The 13,624-nt window shown below is 41.2% G+C and overlaps 1 protein-coding gene across 1 annotated transcript in view; it reads right to left on the bottom strand.

Annotated features, from left to right (window-relative positions):
- The window catches only part of LOC132816195 (semaphorin-5A-like), an 89,334-nt gene that overhangs the window by 59,604 nt on the left and 16,106 nt on the right, over window positions 1-13,624 (bottom strand). The window contains exon 4 of the mRNA XM_060825692.1: window positions 5,975-6,022. Coding sequence (XP_060681675.1) covers window positions 5,975-6,022 — 48 coding nt within the window. The remainder of the gene's footprint in view (window positions 1-5,974; window positions 6,023-13,624) is intronic.

Genomic DNA, 13,624 nt, shown 5'->3' on the forward strand with positions numbered 1-13,624 from the left:
AGATTAAGAATGAAGAGCCTTAGGTCACAGGTCAGGGCACTATCAAGACTGTAGGTAGCCACAAGAGTAATCAACAAGTAATCAAGAGGTATCAAAAACCAAAGTTAAAGGATTGATGTAGGAGAACGAATAAGTAAGGTAATTATAAAACTGGTGAACAAGGCACAGACAGGAAGAGAGAGAGATATGGTATAAAAATGCCACATTAGATACAAAACCAGTATCTTTTTGTACAATTAATACTTAATTTTCTTAACTAAACCTTCATGATGGAAGGCAATCTCTAACCTTCTCTCAAAACTTCTCTCAAATGTTCTCTCAATATTTTTCTTCTCCAAGGAGAACAGGCCCAACTTCTCCAATATATCAACATAATTGAAGCTCCTCAAGCCCCTAGAAAGTTTTTGTGAATCTTTTCTGCACACTCTTGAATGTTTTCATGTTCTGACAGTGTGATGTCCAGATCTGGACTCAATTTTCCACTTGAGTGTGAAGCAGCTTATTTTACACTTTTGTATTCTATCCCCCCTAATGATAAAGCCCAGGATGCATACTCTTTATTAATCACTCTCAGAACTCATCCTCCCACCTTCAATGAGCAGGCCCTCTGCTCCTACACAGACTTTAGAATTGTATCCCATATTTTCTCCAGGTCCAATTGTGCTCTTCAAACAAAATTAATCATTTCACGCTTCTCGGCATTAAATTTCATCTACTATTTAAATGGCCATTTCACCAAACTATATACAGTATGTCTTTTTGAAGCTCTACTCTGTCCTCCTCATGGTTGACAATGTTTCATGCCAGCTACAAATTCAAAGGTGGTGCCTTATTGTCAGTCAGAATGTATATCAGGAACTGCAAATGTTTTAATACCAATTCCTGTGACACTCCATCATAAACCTTCCACCATGCTGAAAGAGAACTGTTCACAGCAACCCTTTGTTTCCTGTCACTTTTCAAAGAGTGTGTTGCTGGAAAAGCACAGCCGGTCAGGCAGCGTCCGAGGAGCAGGAGAGTTGGCATTTCAAGCAAGAATGACTTATGCCTAAAACGTTGATTCTCCTGCTCCTTGGATGTTGCCTGACCAGCGGTGCTTTTCCAGCACCATACTCTTCAACTCTGATCTCCAGTATCTGCAGTCCTCACTTTCTTCTTTCCTGTCACTTGGTCAATGTCATATCCACGTTGCTACTGTGCTTTTTAATCCCATAAGCTCTAACTTTGCTCTCAAATCTGTTGTAGTGCATTGTATCAAATGTCCCCTGGGAGTCCATGTACACCACAATAGCATTACCTTCACGGTTAATGCGAGCTAATTAAAGATTATTTGCCCTCAACAAATCAATGCTGGCTTTTTAAAAATTGAACTAATTATGTGAGGAAAAGATAGGTTATCCTGAATTGTTGTTTTCCAGAAGCTTCCTAACCATTGAGGTTATCACAACTCATCTGTAGTTGTTATCCAGGCATGTTTCTTTGAACAAAAATGTAACATTTGTCATTCCCCAATGCTCTGGCATCAGCCATGAGTCTAAAGAAAGCTGAAAAATTAATGTCAGTGCCATTGCAATTTCCACTCACACTATTTTAGTATCATTGGATACAATTATCTGTCCTTGATGCCTTATCCACTTATCAACTCTTGTGTATTTCAGCAGTGTTTTCTTGAATTCAGTTTTATGATCTTCAGCAATGAATTTTGTTTTGTCAAATCTTATTGATCAAATCATAATCAGTGAATCATTCGCAATAGCTTCTCTTCTTGCTTCCACAGCATCACCTCTGATGTGCTCCGAGTATATATCTTTGGTTCCATTCTAATTCTGATCTACATGCTTCCTCTTGGCAGCATTATTCAAAAGCATAGCATAATTTTCACATGTACACTAATTATACCTGCACTGCCACACCACCATCTCACTCAATTCCTCTACTGTTGTTATGTTTCCAGACAGTTTTATCCAAGATCCAGTACTGCATGAGCAAATTCTTCTTCCAATTCAATATCACGAAGATAGAATGTCCCCTGGGAGTCCATGTACACCACAATAGCATTACCTTCACGGTTAATGCAAGCTAATTAAAGATTATTTGCCCTCAAAAAATCAATGCTGGCTTTTTAAAAATTAAACTAATTATTTTGTTTTGATTCCTTCTTAAACTTTGCTCCCTAGCCACCAACTCCATTCCTAGCAATTCCATTCTCTTTGGCAACAGTCAGAGGCTGAAGTCATATTTGATTTGAGGTGAGTTCTGACCATATATTCATGGTTAACTCAGCCCTCCTATTTCCACCTCTGTAACAAAGCCCAACCTGTCTGCTACTGAAACCCTCATTCATCCCTGGACATAACTATTCCAACACACACCTGGCTGCTCTCCCACATTCTATCCTTCATTAATTTGAAAACATCCAAACTTTGATGTATGCACAAGCTTAGTATGTGCTCTATGCATGTCGAGAGGGAGAGTTGATGGGGCTGAAGGAAGTTACAGAAATATAGAGGGGTGTACAAGCTGGAGAGGGAATAGAGATAGAGAGGGATGTACGGACTACTCATGACTTACATCACACCAAGTCTTATTCTTCTATGATTCCTGTGCTTGCTGGCCTACAGTTGTCCACTGATCAAGCAATGTCTTCATGTTAAAATGTGAATATATGTTTCAAATCCTTCCATAGCCTTCTCCCTCTCTATTTCTGCACTGTCTTCCAGTCCCACAACCCTCAGGAATTATATTAATTTAACTCTAGCCTTTTTAGCATCCCCGATTTTAACTGCTCCATCACTGGTGACTGCCATTTCAGTTACCTTCATTCAAGCTCTGAAATTCCATCCCTACATCTCTCCCACTTTCCCCCTTTACAATAATCCTTAAAACGTAACCAAGCAGTTAGTCATCTGGCCTCTCCTTCTGTAATTGGGTCATATTTTATAACAGCTGCAAATGTGTTGCTGGTCAAAGCACAGCAGGCCAGGCAGCATCTCAGGAATAGAGAATTCGACGTTTCGAGCATAAGCCCTTCATCAGGAACGTCGAATTCTCTATTCCTGAGATGCTGCCTGGCCTGCTGTGCTTTGACCAGCAACACATTTGCAGCTGTGATCTCCAGCATCTGCAGACCTCATTTTTTACTCATATTTTATAACAAACTACCTTGAAATGATTTGTTACGTTAAAGGCTCTTTATTAATATAAGTTGCTACTATTTTATATCACAAGATCACACAAGGCAAATGCAGATGAGAGAAGACATTCATATTCTCACATTTATTCATACCTTGAGTGAATCTAAGTTTTCCACGCTAACCCATCCGGAATGTTTATACTGAATAAAGTATAACTTGGAGGAATGCTTAAAGACATTTTCAAATATTCTAATGTACTCTTCAAAGATACTTCAAGCTATATCTTTCTTTTTCTCCTTATTCTTTAATTATGCAAAATGGTGCTGTTTGTGGCAACAAATGAAGACTTTCCACTGTATTTTATTATATTTTTACTGTACAATACACATGACAAAAGAATCTAAATCTAAATCTAAGGGGATCAACAAAAGCATATATGTTGTGATCAGGACATTGACAGGGACTCAGAAATGGGAAGGCAAATAAGCATTTGGAGTTAATAGCTTCACACAATAATCCATCAGCAATAATAAGAGATTGCTAAGTAGTTCGTTGCAAAGTGACCATTTGAGGCTTATAATAGACAAGAATATGGAGGAGTTAGTGAGAACTGCAGATGCTGGAGAGTCAGAGTGGCTAGGGAGTGGAGCTGGAAAAAGCACAGCAGGTCAAGCAGCATCAGAGGAGAAGGGAAGTTAACTGTTCAGGTCAGAACCTTTCATCAGGATTCGATATTTAGAATTCTTCCCAACCCTCTCCATTTTATTTGCTTAAAACCTATTACATCACTTGCTTTTCTTATCCTCTTACAAGGTAATTTAAAATTAATGAAAAGTAAAATCAATTTCTCTCAACAAAGATGCTGCTCACCTTGCTGAGCGTTTGCAGCATTTTCTATTTTCATTTCAAAAGTTCCAGCATTTGCAATTTTTTTTTAAAAGTACAATATGTTTTCATTTAACTTTAGCACAGGCCAAATGATTGAATGGGTCACATGATGTTTTCTGTTTCTGTATTGAGATGAACCAAAGCGAATTTAAATTCCTCATTGTACCAATAACTATTTATCTGTAAATATTAATAGAAACTACAGAGGTAGATGTAAAACCAATCTTCCCTCGACCTTCAGGGAACGCATGGAGCAACAAATTCAGACTCCAGATTCATTCACAGATCTGCATCAGCCCCTGGAATACTGTGACTGAGATACACAGGGTAAACAGAAATGCTCATTTCCCTTTCGGGAGCAAGACAATTTCTCAGAATTATCAATTTTCGTTTTCCTGATCCTAACTCAGTTTAGGACTGGCTTTTAAGATATCCATAGTTATAAGGGTGACTGAAAGTAAATGAACTTGCATGCAAGTTACAGCACATTACCTCTGAATAAATTACTGCAATAAACTACTGCAACATGACAAATGCAGCTTTGTGTGAACAAACACAAGCGAAACAGGCAGGTCTATGAAAACACAAACTCCAGCAAACAGAATCCTTTATGGTAATTTACATTTCTTGCTTCCTTTAATCATGAGGAAATAGCAATATAGTTCTGCTGTTCCTTCAATGAATATATATACATAGTGGTATTCAGTCAAGTGGACAAGGATAAAATCAGATTTAACCTTTGGTCTATGCTCACTAATCTTACAAAGTACTTACAATATTTTTATCATTCTAGTTCTGTAGTTAGAAGAATTGGAAGTTATTTATTTTTCTTCAGTTTTTAAATATCCTCATACTGATGAAATAATTGATATATATAAGAAATTGTTGCAAAATAATAACTTGTGTGTAGTGATTATTTTTTTATTTCAATTTAACTTCTATAGATCTATATAGAAGAAATGAATGTGGAAAAGAATACTGCCACCTGGTGGATAACTGCCTTCACAGCATGGCCAATAACTGGTTTAATTGTTATTAACCTTTTGATTAGATTAGATTACTTACAGTGTGGAAACAGGCCCTTCGGCCCAACAAGTCCACACCGACCCGCCGAAGCGCAACCCACCCATACCCCATCATATACCCCTTACCTAACACTATGGGCAATTTAGCATGGCCAATTCACCTGACCCGCACATCTTTGGACTGTGGGAGGAAACCGGAGCACCCGGAGGAAACCCACACAGACACGGGGAGAATGTGCAAACTCCACACAGTCAGTCGCCTGAGGCGGGAATTGAACCCAGGTCCCTGGTGCTGTGAGGCAGCTTTCAACACTGCTGGTTTCAGTCAAAATACAAGTATCAAGTGACGAAGAATCAACAGAATGAAAAAAAAGAAAACGCTGGCAACAATATCAACACTTTCCTGATTTACTTCCTTCAGGAGCCTACATTAGCAACAGCCCCCTTTCTTGATGGGTTTTCCAACCAACAACAGCATTGGGTATTTTCATTGGCTCTCTTGGCTATACAGCTCGCCAGCTATCCCAAATTGGACGAGGTTTCCAGTGAGTTCACGTTCTGGAAAATCCCCTCCATAGTCTGACCACAGCAATTTCCAGGATGCCAACCTGGTATCCAGAATGGTGTTGGGATCAGGACTCTAGAAAGAAAATCTGGAATGATGCCCCTGGTCTCTTTAATGTGACTTGTGTAGGCCCAAAATAAGATGGAACATACTGACTGATGCCTAGAAATCTTGTTTAAGCCTTTAAACTTGCTGTCATCAATGATGGGAAGCATCTCTGGTGTGAGAACCTACTTGGAGATCAGAAGCAGGGGAATAGATGCTGCTTTTCTGTGGAATGCTTATACATTGACCAGAGTACTTGCCAAAAATGTTATTTTATCATCAAAAATTATTCCCATGCAAAAGAACAGATTTCACACACCTGAATTAATGTCAGATCCTCCAGTTTTAGCCTGTAGAGGTTGTTTCTGCAAAAAGTAATATTTACATGATCAGTGTTTCTTTTGAAAGTGAAGGTCCCTCAATGTAACTGAAATATTTTCTGCAACACAGACAGATTCAAACTAATTCCATGTACTAATCACCTCAAATGCAATTAAATTGATTCCTAAGCAGAAAAGTTGTCTCCAACAAAATCAAAATCCCACATGAAAATGTTAATTTTAAAATAGTCATTGAAAAATGAGACTATGGCTGTTATCTCTACAAGAAAGTGACTTGGCCGCAATGGTGTGTCCTGTGTACTTTAGTTCTAATGAAAGAGGTAATTGCATCGTGGAAAGTTTACAGCAAAATAAATTATAAGAGGTACTGTAATTATAATGAAAGGTCCAAGAAATTGGTGCCTTTTTGTCAAAGCAGAGAAGTTTGAGGAAGTTCAAATAGGTTTCAAAACTATGGGACATTTTAAGAAGGTGAATAATGAAAGATTGCTTCCTCGTGTTGGTAAACAAGGGAATTATGTATTCAGGATCATAAACAGAGAACAAGGAAGAAATTTGAGGAAGCTTTACGTGTAGCAAATTAATAAAGCAGGTAACTCTTGCCTGCAAATGATCTTTAAAGCAGAGTTTATAACAAGATTTAAAAGGGAACTGTTAAGTATTTGAGGAGGAATGATACAAAAGGATATAGGGAACAGGGAGGGAAAGAGTTTAGAGTTGATGGCCCATTACAGAGGTGGCACAGTGGTTCAGGGCAGGCACAGTGGCTCAGTGGTTAGCACTGCTGCCTTATAGCATCAGGTACCTGGTTTTGATTCCAGCCTTGGTCACTGTCTGTGTGGCGCTTGCACATTCTCCGTGTGTCTGCATGGATTTCCCCCGGGTGCTCTGATTTCCTCCCATAGTCCAAAGATGTGCTGGATAGGTGGATTGGCTGTGCTAAATTGCTTATAGTATCAAAGGATGTGCAGGCTACATGGATTAGCCATGGGAAGTGCAGGAATAGGATGGGTGTGAGTCTAGGTGAGATATTCTCTGGGGAGTTGGTGTGGACTCAATGGGCTAAATGGCCAGCTTCCAGACTGCATGGATTCTATATTAAAGATATATTGATGGCAGAGACATGAACACTTTATTATATATTCTATCACCTTGACATTAACTCCCCAATAATGTATGTAAGACGTTTTGGAGCAGACAAATTTTAAAAGTAGTGGATGTCAATGAGACCTTGGCTCCACGCTGGAGAAGCAGGTTGTTTCCTTAATTAATTTAAAATACTCCATTAACCACTGTCAATCTTTCCAATTCACAATTTGTCCCACACTGTTTCCCCAATCTCTGATTCCCATCCTGAGCTCTCTTCTCCCCTCCCAATTATCCAAGATCATCCCCAAGGGGTCCAGCTCTGGATTCCTCTTGCTTGTGTTCCTATGTGCCTTCCTGCTTTTGGACTGCCAAGTGGAAGGTAAGCGGCAAAACGTTCAGAAGGTTCTAATGGCAAGATCGGCAGAACTTACACTTCTTCAGGACTTCAGCTGTTATCCATCTCCCCCAGATCCTCCCTACAAATGTTAGTGCCTCTGATGTCCAGTTAGCAAAATTGCCAGTCAGTAAATTGAAGACTGAAATAAAAGAATGAAAACTCATGGCCACTCTACCTTTATGTAATCTTAATAAACACACTCTTGGTAATGCTGCCACATAACAATAAAACCATAAAAAATAGTAACAGGATTAGGCTGTTTGGCCCTTAAACCTGCTCTGCTGTTCAGTAGGATCATGGCTGATACGCTAGTCCTTATGGCCACGTTCCTGTGTATTCCCTGTAATTCTTGATTAACCGACTGATCAAGAACCTATCTATCTCAGCCTTAAACATACACAAGGACTCTGCTCTGCAGCTATCTGTGCCAAGGAGTTCCAAAGACTAACAATCCTCTGAGAGAAGAAATTCCTCCTCATTTCAATCTTAAATTGGCACCTCTTTATTCTGAGACTACGCCCCTGGCCCTAGATTCTCCCATGAAGGGGAACATCCCGTCAGCAATTACCTTGTCAAGCCCCTTAACTATCCTACATGATTCATTCAGATCACCTCTCAATATTTTAAACTCTAATGGGCAGAGTCCCAACCTGCTTAGCCTTTATTCAGTGGACAATCCCTCCATACTAGTGAATTAATTCAGGTGTGTGAAATCTATTTGTGTTTTTCTGGAGCAGGAATAATGTTTGATGTTGAAGTCTTTTCTGGACATTTATAGAAAGTAATCTGGTCAATGTATAAGGGTTTCAAAGAAAAGCAAGCATCTATTTCCCCTAATTCTGATCTCCTACATAGGTCACACTGAAGAGACCAGGCATTCCAGGGTTCAAATCATCCTAGTGAATCTTGTCTGAACCGCCTCCAAGGAAGTGATATCTTTCCTTCAATAAGGGGACCAAAATTACTCACAGTAGTCCAGATGTGGTCCCATCAACACCTTGTACAGTTGCAGTCAGATTTCCCTACTCTTACTCTCCAACCCCGTGAAATAAGGGCCAAAATTCCATTAGCCTTCCTGATTCCCTGCTGTACCTGTGAGCTAGCTTTCCGAGTTTTGTGCACGAGTATCCCCAAGACCCTTTGCACTGCAACTTTCTGTAGTCTTTCCCCTTTTTAAATAATAACTCTGATCATTCCTTCTCTCCTCAAAAATGAACAAATTCAATTTTCTCATAATCTATTCCATTGCTAACTTTTTCCCCACTTACTTCATCTATCAGTATTTCTCTATACACTGTTTGTATTCCTCTGGCAACTTGCATTTACACCTATTTTTGTTGCATCTGCAAATTTGGTGAGTTTATTTACTTCCTCCCTTCAAGTCATTAATATGTATTGAAAACAGTTGGAGTCCCAGCGCTGATCCCTGTGGAACCAGACTGGTTACAGGTTGCCAACCTGAGTAAGAACTCAACCCCACTCACTGTTTCCTGCCCATTAACCAATTCTTTATGTATGCCAATATGATGATTCCAACACAAAGAGCTCTTACAACTTAGCCTTTTGTGAGGTACATTGTTGAATGCTTTCTGGACGTCCCAATATAAGACATCCAGTTCCACTCTATTGACTCTGGTTGAGACTTCCTCAAACAAATTCTAATAGATTAGTCATCACATGGTCCCTCTCATGAAGCCATTTTGACTCTGCTTGATTAGATTAATATTTTCCAAATGTGCGGCCATTACTTCCTTAATAATTGAATCCAATACTTTTCCAACAACAGATGTTTGGCTAATCAGTCTACGGTTCCTGCTTTTTGCCTCCCTCCCTTGTTGAATGAGATGTCATATTAGCAGTTTTCCAAATCTCTGGCACTTCTCCAGTATCCAATAATTTTTGGAAATTTATAACCAATGTACCCACTATTTCTGTAGTTACTTCTATGATCCTAGGTGTAAACTATCAGGGCCAGGGAACGTATCTGCCATTAGCTCCATTAATTTGTCTAATACTACTATTTAATGCCTTCTCCATATTCTTTCTGATTAAACTTTGGTATTAGTATCTATTCACAGATCCTAAATTATACAGTTGAAAACAATGCAGGTAAGATATGATCACATGCAGGTTTGGACTGATTGATCTTTTGTCCATTTGCAAGCAGCAATGTAGTTGGATAATTATTCAAAATAATTTCATATCTGTGCATGTGAAGGCAACATAGTGTCTTGTCTCAAGATTAAATGGAAGGTGTTGTTTATTGACACACACTCCTTTATTTTATGGGATATATGTTTAGTCATTTGCCACTCCTACCTTTTGCTACAAAAAAAAATTTTGAACAGTTGGAGCATCTTTGCAGCTACATTGACATCATGCAGACAATGTATTTTATCAAGTAACTTACACCTCAGTTATTTGGAGGGCAAGCAGGTGACCTGAAATGTGAGTGACAGCTTTACGTGGCTTGGAATCCTACCACGGGCCACCCCACCCATTATATAACTCCTCCAGTTGAAAACAACTTGAACCATATTTACTGAATTTACTTTCTTCTCACCCACCCAAAGATTAGGTTCCCTACAGTGTAGAAACATGCCCTTTGGCCCATACAGACAGACGCACTGAGACTGGAATTGAACCTGGGATCCTGGTACTGTGAGGCATCAGTGCTAACCACTGAGCCACCACGTGCCCAAGACTTTGCTGCATTGGATAAGAAGATGTGGTGTAAGCCCAGGGTGGAAAAGGTTGAACATAGAACATAGAACAGTACAGGCCCTTCGGCCCTTGATGTTGTGCTGTCTTTTTACCCTACTCAAAGATCAAACTAACCTACATACCCTTCATTTTTTTTTGAGTGCGAGCAGCAGCGGAGCTAAGACGAACCTGGAAGACTGCAGCTAAGGTAAGGCAGTTTTTTAAGAATTACTTACCAGTAGCGGGCAGCGGGGTTTTCCCTTTCACAGAAGGAGTGGGGGCAGCGGAGGAAGTGACGAGGACCAGAGGGGCAGCCGGGAAGGCAGCTATCAGCAAGGCAGCTAAACCCGAGACTCTACAACTATAGCGTCTCCCACCCGCCCTCCTCCTCTAACCTAGTTAATAAGGTAAGGTTCATTCTAAACTTCCTCTATTGAATATAGATTTGTTAGTAATTTTATAGCAACTTGAACTAAGCTTTCTACTTTAGTACTGAGTGGGGTTCAGATAAGTGTGGTATGGATGCTAGGGCAGTTGCTTGCTCCTCCTGCAGAATATGGCAGGTGGGAGACATGGCACATGTCTCCTCTGGCTACATCTGCAGGAAGTGCACCCAACTCCAGCTCCTTGAAAACCGTGTTAGGGAATTGGAGCTGGAGCTGGATGAACTGCGGATCATTCGGGAGGCTGAGGGGGTAACTGAGAGGAGTTACCAGGAATTGGTCACTCCTAAGGCTCAGGACAAGGATAGATGGGTTACAGTTAGGGGGAGGAAAGGGGACAGTCAGACAGTGCAGAGATCCCCTATGGACATTCCCCTCAGCAATAAGTATACCATTTTGGATACTGCTGTGGGGGGGGGGGGATGACCTACCAGAGGAAAGCCATAGCAGTCAGTTCTCTTGCACTGAGCCTGACACTGTGGCAAAGAAGGGAAGAGGGCAGAATAGAAAAGTACTCTTGGTAGGGGACTCGATAGTTAGGGGAATCGACAGGAGATTTTGTGGTCAGCATCGGGATTCCTAGAAGGTATGTTGCCTCCCTGGTGCCAGGGTCCAGGACGTTTCCGATCGGCTGTATAAGGTTCTAAAAGGGGAGGGCGAACAGCCAGAAATCGTGTTACATATTGGCACCAATGATATAGCCAGAAAAAGGATTGAGGATATAAAAAGTGATTTCAGGGAGTTAGGATGGAAGCTGCAAAGCAGGACGAACAGAGTAGTGTTCTCTAGTTTACTACTGGTGCCACAAGATAGCGAGGGAGGAACATGGAGCGGGTGCAGCTTAACATGTGGCTGCGTAGCTGGTGTAGGAGGGAGGGCTTCATATATATTGCTAATTGGGATGCCTTCTGGGGAAGATGGGACCTGTATAAGAAGGACGGGTTGCATCTGAACTGGAAGGGGACCAATGTCCTGGGTGGAAGGTTTGCTCGAGTGGTTCAGGAGGGTTTAAATTAGTATGGCAGGGGGATGGGAACCTGAGCTGTATACCAGAGGTGAGAGTTGATGCAAATGAGGCAAGAGCAAGAGGTAGACCAGCCAGTGGGAAGGATTTTCCTGGGAAGGAACCAAGGGATCAGTTAAAGTGTGTTTGCTTTAACGCAAGGAGTATCAGGAATAAAAGTGATTAACTTAGAGCATGGATCAGTACCTGGTGCTATGATGTTGTGGTCATAACGGAGACATAGGTTTCTCAGGGGCAGGAATGGTTGCTGCATGTTCCAGGGTTTAGAGCATTTAAAAAGAATAGGGAGGGGGGAGAAAGAGGAGGGGGTGTAGCACTACTAATCAGAGAGGGTATCACAGCTACAGAAGTTACCATTGTCGAGGAGGGTCTGCCTACCGAGTCAGTATGGGTGGAAATTAGGAACAGCAAGGGAGCAGTCACCTCTTTAGGGGTTTACTACAGGCCCCCCAGTAGCAGCAGGGAGATTGAAGAAAGCATAGGTCGGCAGATTTTGGAAAAGTGTGGACGTAGTAGGGTTGTTGTAATGGGTGACTTTAACTTTCCCAATATTGATTGGAACTTTCTTTGAGCAGAAGATTTGAATGGAGCTGTTTTTGTAAGGTGTGTTCAGGAGTGTTTCCTAACTCAGTATGTTGACAGGCCGACGAGGGGAGAGGCCATTCTAGACTTGGAGCTTGGAAACAAGCCGGGATAGGTATCAGATCTTGTAGTGGAAGAGCATTTTGGTGATAATGACCACAACTGCCTCACATTCTACATAGCTATGAAGAAAGAGAGGATTATGCAAAATGGGAGGATATTTAATTGGGGAAGAGGAAACTATGATGCGATTAGACATGAGTTAGGAAGCATGGACTGGGAGCAATTGTTCCATGGTAAAGGCACTATAGATATGTGAAGACTGTTTAAGGAACAGTTGATGCGAGTGATGAATAAATATGTCCCTCTGAGACAAGCAAGAAGGGGTAAGATAAAGGATCCTTGGATGACGAGAGCGGTGGAGCTTCTCGTCAAAAGGAAGAAGGTACCTTACATAAGGTGGAGGAAGCTAGGGTCAAGCTCAGCTCTAGAGGATTACAGGCAGGCGAGGAAGGAGCTTAAAAATGATCTGAAAAGAGCCAGGAGGGGGCACGAGAAAGGCTTGGCAGAACGGATTAGGGAGAACACAAAGGCATTTTACACTTATGTGAGGAATAAGAGAATGGTCAAAGAAAGAGTAGGGCTGATCAGGGATAGCATAGGGAACTTGTGTGTGGAGTCTGAGGAAGTAGGGGGAGCCCTATATGAGTTTTTTGCTTCTGTCTTTACGAAAGAAACAAACCTTGTAGTGAATGAAACCAGGTGTGCATGCTGGAATGGATAGAGATAGAGGAAGCTGACGCGTTGAAAATTTTGTCAAGCATTAAGATTGACAAGTCGTCAGGCCCGGACCAGATTTGTCCTCGGCTGCTTTGGGAAACAAGAAATGCAATTGCTTTGCCACTTGTGAAGATCTTTGCATCCTCGCTCTCCACTGGAGTCGTACCTGAGGACTGGAGAGAGCAAATGTAATTCCTCTCTTCAAGAAAGGAAATAAGGAAATCCCCAGCAATTACAGACCAGTAAGTCTCACGTCTTTCGTCTGCAATGTGTTAGAAAGGATTCTGAGGGATAGGATTTATAACCAGCTGGAAGAGCATGGCTTGATTAAATGCAGTCAACACGGCTTTGTGAGTGGCAGGTCATGCCTCACAAACCTTATCGAGTTCTTTGAGGATGTGACTAGAAATGTTGATGAGGGTCGAGCTGTGGATGTGGTGTATATGGACTTCAGCAAGGCATTTGATAAGGTTCCCCATGGTAGGCTCATTCAGAAGGTCAGGAGGAATGGGATACAGGGGAACTTAGCTGTCTGGATACAGAATTGGCTGGCAACAGAAGACAGCGAGTGGTAGTAGCAGGAAAATATTCTGCCTGGAAGTCAGTGG

The sequence above is a fragment of the Hemiscyllium ocellatum genome, chromosome 5 (assembly GCF_020745735.1).
Source record: "Hemiscyllium ocellatum isolate sHemOce1 chromosome 5, sHemOce1.pat.X.cur, whole genome shotgun sequence".
Lineage (NCBI taxonomy): Eukaryota > Metazoa > Chordata > Chondrichthyes > Orectolobiformes > Hemiscylliidae > Hemiscyllium > Hemiscyllium ocellatum.